General features: G+C 34.7%; 1 protein-coding gene across 2 annotated transcripts in view; it reads left to right on the forward strand.

Moving 5' to 3' along the window:
- The window catches only part of MS3_00002209 (uncharacterized protein), a gene marked incomplete at both ends in the record, with an annotated part of 64,560 nt that extends 63,605 nt beyond the window's left edge, over positions 1-955 (forward strand). For both annotated transcript variants that reach the window (XM_051209783.1, XM_035731207.1), the window contains one exon: positions 885-955. In XM_051209783.1, coding sequence (XP_051075248.1) covers positions 885-955 — 71 coding nt within the window. The remainder of the gene's footprint in view (positions 1-884) is intronic.
- Positions 956-8,389: the final 7,434 nt, after the last annotated feature.

The raw sequence follows: 8,389 nt of genomic DNA on the forward strand, positions 1-8,389 counted from the left end.
CCACAAGTGATGAAATTCGGTCACGCAATATCGTGAATTGTTTGGGGTTAAAGAATAAGACCGATCGACAATAGATTGTTGGTCTCGCGGCTAAGTGTTAGCGCGCAAGACCAAAGATCCTGGGTTCAATCCCAAGACTCAATGCTGAGGAGTCCTATACTTGAATGAAACGACCGTCCAAGGCTTCTAACATTCCAACGCTGGTATAGTTAGAATAAGTTAGTGATTGGAATTATGAAAATAATAATAATAATAATGTTTGGATGTGGTATAAGAAACTGCAGTAAATATGGAAAGTAATCACAATTAATTTTCCACCAATAAACTACATAGCTTTATGCATGTCATACAAAAAATTGCTTTTATCAAAAACTTTATTTATGTAAACCACTGTGTGAATGATGTAGAACGGACGAAATGAAATGAACTTCTTTGATTTCACTACGTTGGTTGTTCTCGTTTTACATATGTTTCTCAAGAGAACCGACTGCATGACTACTTGAATTGAAGTTAACTTTCATCAGGGACAAACACTAGCTGAAAAATTAACGAAAAAACAAGAAAGCACCTGTATCCATAATACTATATGTAATCGAACCCAAGACCTTTATGTCTCGAAGCAGTCAGTATACCTAATGACTAGTAAGTTGAAATTTAATCGATTACTTTTCGTGAGTCTTAGGTATGCAACCTTAAAAAGTCTCCAAACCGAGAAAAAGCAACGGCCTAGTTACTTTCCTGTGTGCTTTTAATTGCTTCTCCAGTTGATACTAGTCCGTAATTTAAGTTAAAATATATTTTACTGGTTAGTGGTTTATGGATTTCGTCATACTGCACCATTCCAGTACTAAATATAATATTTAAAATTGTAACTATATTTTTAGTTGCTGCCAATAAGGCTAAATGTTTAGGTCATAATATGACCTCAAACGTAGCAATTGATGAGATAGATTAGTGTTCTATACAATAAACAAGCTATATCTTCAGAACGTTACAATATTATGTGAAAAAGCAAGCTTTCTGTTAGTTATGAGTAAACAAGATCATACACAAAAGTGGTAATTATGCAATTTAGTAACAACGGAGAAAATGTTTAGCTGTCATAACATCTTATTAATTTGGATAATTATTTACAAACATAACTAATTAATCTAAGATAGGTAAGTCTACGTAAGGTGCTAACAAATTCAGGCATAAGATTTTTCGGAAAGTATGAATGTTTAATATAGACTGTCATCGTTTAGAAAACTATTGTAAGTCAAGTTTTATCTTGTATTTTCATACACATAGTCCCCTTTATCATTTTGAAAAGATCAAGAACAAAGACTATAGCAGAATAGTATGAATTCATTTTATTTCGTAGGTTCTCGTCATCTGCTTACAACCAGTGATATCTTATAGTTTTGTTAAACTAGTTTAAGATTTCGCACAGATAAACATAATTTCAACGTTATTTACGATGAAATTTGAAATCATCAGGTGTTTTTGTAATTTCCTTTTGCAAAATCCTCCATAGTATCCTTTCGAAATGTTAAAAGTAATATATTGAAAAGGGTATCTTAGATATAATCAAAATCTGATTTAATATACATTTCACTTTTCAATTTAATAACTAACTAAAGTGTAATTTGAACGGTTTGTTGATTAATAAGTTTACCAAACTTTCATTTAAAATGTGAATAGTTTAAAGAGAATCAATTCAGAACACTGTCTTATGACGTAATTTCATCATTTTTTTTAGTTTGAAAGTATTACCCTCATAAATAATATCATTTTAGACTATGTGTATAGAGAAAGTGAGAACAAAAACATTCTGAGTGTGGGGTTGTGGAGATCGTTAAATTTCTGACTGAGATCATTAATCAAAAATTTAATAATTTCCACAACTTACTTACTTACGCCTGTTACTCCTCGTGAAGGAGCACAGGCCACTCACCAGCATTCTCCATCCAACCCTGTCCTGAGCAATCCTTTCCAGCTCTCTCCAGTTGTTATTCATCCTTTTCATATCTGCTTCTATTTCCCGACGTAATGTGTTCTTGGGCCTTCCTCTTTTCCGCTTCCCTTCAGGATTCCAAGTTAGCCCTTGCTTAGTGATGCAGTTTGATTATTTGAGTAATGTATGTCCTATCCATTTCCATCGTCTTTTCCTAATTTACTCTTCAGCTGGAAGCTGGTTTGTTCTCTCCCACAAAAGGCTGTTACTGATGGCATCCGGTCAATGGATGTTGAGTATCTTGCGCAGACAACCATTTATAAATACTTGTACCTTCTTGATGGTGGTTGTAGTAGTTTTCCAAGTTTCAGCTCGGTACAGTAGAACTGCCTTGACGTTCGTATTGAAGATTCTGACTTCGATATTGATTGAAAGTTGTTTTTAGTTCCATTTGTTCTTTAGTTGTAGAAATGCGACCCTTGCTTTGCCAATCCTCGCCTTTACGTCTACATCTGAACCTCCTTGTTCATCGGTGATGCTTCCCATGTATATGAAGGATTCTACATCTTCCAGAGTTTCGCCATCAAGAGTGATTGGATTGCTGTTCTCCGCTTTGAATTTGAGGACCTTGGTTTTCCCCTTGTGTGTGTTGAGGCCTACTGATACAGAGACTGCTGCTACACTGCCTGTCTTTATCTGCATCTGTTCGTGTGTATGCGATAGGAGTGCTAGGTCATCTGCGAAGTCCAAATCGTCTAATTGATTCTGAGCTGTCCATTGTATTCCGTGTTTTCCCCCAGATGTTGAGGTCTTCATAATCCACTCGACCACCAGAAGAACGAGGAAGGGAGAGAGTAGACAGCCTTGTCTGATTACGGTCCTTACTTGGAATTCATCTGTCAGCTGTCCTCCATGCACGACATTGCACTGTAGTCCGTCGTTTGAGTTCCGGATAACGTTGACAATCTTCTCAGGAACTCCGTAGTGTCGAAGAAGTTTCCATAATGTCCTCCTATCTACACTGTCGAATGCCTTTTCATAATCAATGAAGTTGATGTATAGCGACGAGTTCCACTCAACTGATTGTTCGACGATGATCCGTAGTGTCGCAATTTGGTCTGTGCACGACCGATCCTTACGGAATGCAGCTTGTTGATCTCGAAGTTGGGCGTATACTGCGTCTTTCATCCGGTTCAGCAACACTCTGTTGAAGACTTTCCCTGATATTAACAGTAGTTTAATGCCTCTGTAGTTTTCACATTTGCTCAGATCTCCTTTCTTTGGAATCTTGACGAGGTGTCCTTCTTTCCAGTCCATCGGCACTTGTTTCTCCTCCCAAATCTTTTTGAATAGAAGGTGAAGCATGTTTGTAGTTACTTCGATGTCTGACTTCAGTGCTTCAGGTCGGGTCCTGCTGATTTCCCGTTCTTGATTTGTCTGATGGCCATCCTGATTTCTTCCGTCGTTGGTGGATTGACATCTATGCGAAGATCTGTGTGTGCTGCTTCAATGTCCGGTGGGTTCATTGGAGCCGGCTTATTCAGGAGTTCCTCCAAGTGTTCCACCCATCTGTTCCGCTGTTGTTGAATTTCAGTGATTGGCCTGCCTTCTTTGTCTTTGACCGGTCTCTCTGGTTTACTATATTTCCCTGCTAGTTTCTTCTTTGTATCGTAAAGCTGTTTCATATTTCCTTCTCTTGCATCTTTTTCCGCCGTCTCTGCTAGTTCTTCCACGTATTTCTTCTTGTCTGACCTAATAAATACTGTCCCATTTAATTTATAAGGATTTTTTGTATAATTTAAAGATAGATTTCATTACAAGGAGGAGATCTGTCAAAAATCATTCAGTACCATAAAATATCATGGGTACACAGTATTAAGAAGAACTAAAATGAAATAAAACGGTTTCCAATTACTCTGCGGTTTATTGACAATTTCTAACCAATGAACACTGACTAGATAATTAGTGGGTGCCTAATCCTACCATAGTGTCATATACTTTGAATATGAATTTTGGTTATTCTGAATAATATGAATTGTTTGCAATATTCATAATATCCAATAAGCAGAAGAAACTCGCGAGATTCAACGTTTCACCTAAGCTAACATCATAAACAAGAAAGGTAGACGATTGCTTACTAACTTTCTTAGAATCAGCAAAGTAGGTTTTCAGTTACACTGACTCATTCATCTATCCTCATCATAACTGTTTACATAAATGAGTTCAAACACTATTATGAGACAGATTTCATTGGAAGGATAATGACACTAATAAGTCAACATCTTGAAGATTACCGCTTTTTGCAAGAGGACGAAAAGTTCCAAAGAAATCTACCAGAAATTCAATTTCTACACATTTTTATAATGGCCATAATATCAAAATGGATATTGACTATATTGTAGTATATGATAGACCAAGCAATCTGTTTGGGAAAGTTGATATTTTAAAAATTCAAATAGACCTGCAGTTATATAAACGAAAAATTGATACAGGTTTTAGGCAACTTTTAACCTATTCTTCTATATTTTTATAATGTACCACTTTTGATATTTCAATATCTTTGATTCTATCATCCGAATAAACATTTCACTTCACTGTTGACCTGTATTGTTATGTCCATATGCCCAGGTTGACATATCATGTGATACGACCGACAATTAGAGACGCCAACTTATAAGACCAGACTAATGACGCATAAACTTGTACGAGCAGCCTAGAGTTCTTATTGGTCCTCCGAAATAGCAGCTTATTTCTTAACCCAGTCGGTTTAGTTCAGAACGTCAATATCAGCCTGCGAAATACAAATCATATATTTCAGACACACTGGATTTATACACAAACAAATCAGACTGTATCATACCATAAAGTAGAAAATAACAATTATACAAGATCAAGCCAAAAAAGTGTCTGTAATTGTGAGAGACCGTTACTAATAAATTGGGAATAACTTAAGGATAGTAAATCGCATAGTAGTGATCAAAAGGTCAAATAAAAGCTTATAATAAAAGGAATATAAATGTACATGTAATATAGTTACTTAATAGTTATACTATATATATCCTAGCGGTTACTATTCACCTATTCTTCGTCCAGATAAAACATTCGTGCTTTGCAATCAATCTGCTTTAGTTATTATAATAACGGTTTAATTTGAAGAAATAAATTGGATAGAATTAAGAACAGCTCAAGCTATTTAAAAATATCATTCATCTAAAAACAAACAGTTTATTAACTAGATATATAGTAAATTGTTTAATCATTACAGTTTATGGTTAAGTGAACTGTGAGTGGTTCATTAACTGTCATTCATATAAGGACAATTTATCTTATTTTGTGATGTTCTGACTGGTGATTTAAGAAAGGTTTATTTGAATGAAGAAAAAATTACAATAACAGAAGTAGAGAATTTATTGTTAGTGATGTGGAAGATAAATCAATATGAACAAACTGTAATTGTTCACTCTTTAACATATTTGCCATCCCTATTTCATGTTCTCCAGGATGTTCAACCTAAATCTTGAATATTGTATGTTATATATATAACAACTATTTCTACCTTACATTCTTTTACACAAGCTGTTCTTGTGTATCATAATACTGCATCTAATCTGTTCACATTCTTCTGATTCTGGTTCTCTGCTTTCAATTCTGTTTGTCCTATGCTCGAACACGGACGTTATTGTTACATTTTTTGTTCTATAGAATGGTTAATTTGCCAGAGATATTTCATGCACCATAGGACATTTGATTGAGCTATTGCATAGTGTATATTTTTTGTTTTGTATATACATCCCCTAATTAGTTGAGAGCTTTTAACAAGCTTCCTTGACTTCTAAAACTCCACGCAGTTGGTTTTAGTTTGGTCTACTGACTTGGTTTCTTTTAAATGCATTCCTCTATAATACGTCGTACTTCGGCTTTTGCTTTCACCCCACCACCAATGGTTGGAACGAAGTTGCTCTGGTCGTCTAGTGATACGAAGTCATGTGAGATCATTTCTCATGCGAGTCAGTCTCACTACTAAATATATTTTAAGTGTAGTTAAACTGGTTGAATTTCTCAAAACACCTTGTAATAATTTATAAATAATTAAATACCTGCTAGTCACCGTGAGTATGATAAGTTATCGCGTATTACAGACAATTGTTAAACGGTGGTCAAAATTATTTAACAGGAAACATTGGACCTAGGTTACTTGTTAATGGGCACTCGTCAGCAAGGTGTACCTGTAGTCTTGAGGAGGCTGATATTGAAAATAATATTCAAGTGGATAACGGTTCATTAAAGGGACTAATGTAGAACCCTCATAAACATAAAAATTACGAATGCTTCACGAGAGCAATGTCAGTTAATGTTTTGCACATGAATAAAAACACGCTTTAGGAAGATTATCGTGAAACTGTGATAAACTTAGGTCTAAAAATGGCTTTACCACTAAAAACACTTCAATTTATTATGGATTTGAATTGACTTATAATGAAAATGATTAACTATCCATAGATAACTAGTATGACAAGTAGAAAATTAACTAAAGCCACACGATAATAAAAGGTTTGACAGTTCAATTCGGTTTAGAACAAACTACTTTGTAGATCAAGTTTCAATTTCGGGTTAGGTTAATTTGCTTCAGAAACTGTAACCAGAAACAAAGTTTAATAGAAATTAAATATTGGAAATTATGTCAATAAATGCCAAGAAACACAAAAAGAAACTGTAAAACTTATCGACTGCCTCCAATTATAGTTACAAATTGATGTGTTTGTATCATTACTGCGAAACAGAAAAATCTAGGTTGACCGGACACATCCAATACGTCTACAAACGGATCAGTCACGTACTAAACATGAGATATACATTTAGTTTCATCAGTGTTTTCTTAGTTTTAATAATACTGTAGTGGAATTTCTTCGAGATAATTCCTATGCTCCGTACATCACTCGTCCTGATAACGGTCACTAAATAACTCCCGAAGGTATATAATTTTCAAGAAAAAATGAAGCATTGACCATAGCTTATCATTACACAGCATAGATCTCAAAGCCACAAACATATGAGGCAAATACACACAGAAATGACAATTCAAATGAATGCGAACGAATAATTGAACAGGATTTAGGAAGCTCATACATATGTATAGGAAAGTGAATGAAACATCGAGCGATTTAAGCAATTAACATTTAAGCTAGTAAGGGAAATATATTGATAAGCTGTAAAACGTGACCAAGCATACGTGCTAATACCGACGTGATCATAATAATACAAAGACATAAACATATTGTTACTGACTGAATGATACTGCCTGTTAAATAAGTAAATTGAAAGGCTTAACAAAATTAAAAGTATACAGACTGAAGTGCAGAGGAGATACTATAACACTACATTCTTTTTGTCTTTTGAATTAATTTGAAAATGTTTACGTTCCACAAACGAAGCCCACAAGACTAACCACAATAAACTGTCACATCGGCTAACTTAAGAGTTACAGTTTGGTTTATGATCTATAGAAATCGGTACGCATTGAAGTACAAAACGATCCTAATTACCTTACGACAAACCATCTATGTATATATATTCGATTAGAAACACAATCACTCATAAAGTCAACTTATTCTGAACTTATCAGTAAAACAGAATCTGGTACATTTTTAAGACCAGAAAACTTTATTTTTCTTCTTACATAGGACTGTATATTTTTCAACAACTAACTGATACCTTGTTTAATATTGACATAGAACCAGATAAGAAGTAAGCTTGATACAAGCGATAATATAGTTTTAAATGTATTCAGATGACTACTCGAAACTCAAGATTATATATTATATCAACAAACTGGATCATCTGTAGTCGTTTTATACTTTTACTCTTAAACTTTTAGCGAAATACCAACAAAAGTTCTTATAGTTGAGTTCATGAGTGTAATTAAAACTAGACCATAGAAAACCCGGAAGCACTGTACGACCGTTTCGTCCCAGTGTGGAACTCCTCAGCAGTGAGCATCCACGACCTCACTCGCGGGACTCAAACACAGGACCTTTGGTCTCGCGCGCGGGTGCTTGACCTCTAGACTACTGAGACAGCATCCGACTAATCCACAAAATTGAGCCACCGTCCACCATTGTCTTCAGTGAGTTGCTATCTCACAACAGACCCAAATGAAATATTTAGTTTTAAAAAGAATTGCAGTAAGAAGTAATCAATAGTAAAAATTTGGAATTACACAATAATTCTTTTACAGCATTCGCTTCAACTGGGAAATAAATTTTACCATCATTTTGGACTACTTTAATCATGTTACATCGTCAAATGACTAAACTTGGAAATATAAACCATCATATATATTTACTCAATAACCTAATGATACAGTGTTATTCATGAGACCTTCAGGGAATACGCTCAACCCTGTGTTCAATCGTAAGTAGGTATTGTGGAGATATTAACTGTTAGAAAAATGTT

The sequence above is a fragment of the Schistosoma haematobium genome, chromosome 1 (genome assembly GCF_000699445.3).
Source record: "Schistosoma haematobium chromosome 1, whole genome shotgun sequence".
NCBI classification, from domain to species: domain Eukaryota; kingdom Metazoa; phylum Platyhelminthes; class Trematoda; order Strigeidida; family Schistosomatidae; genus Schistosoma; species Schistosoma haematobium.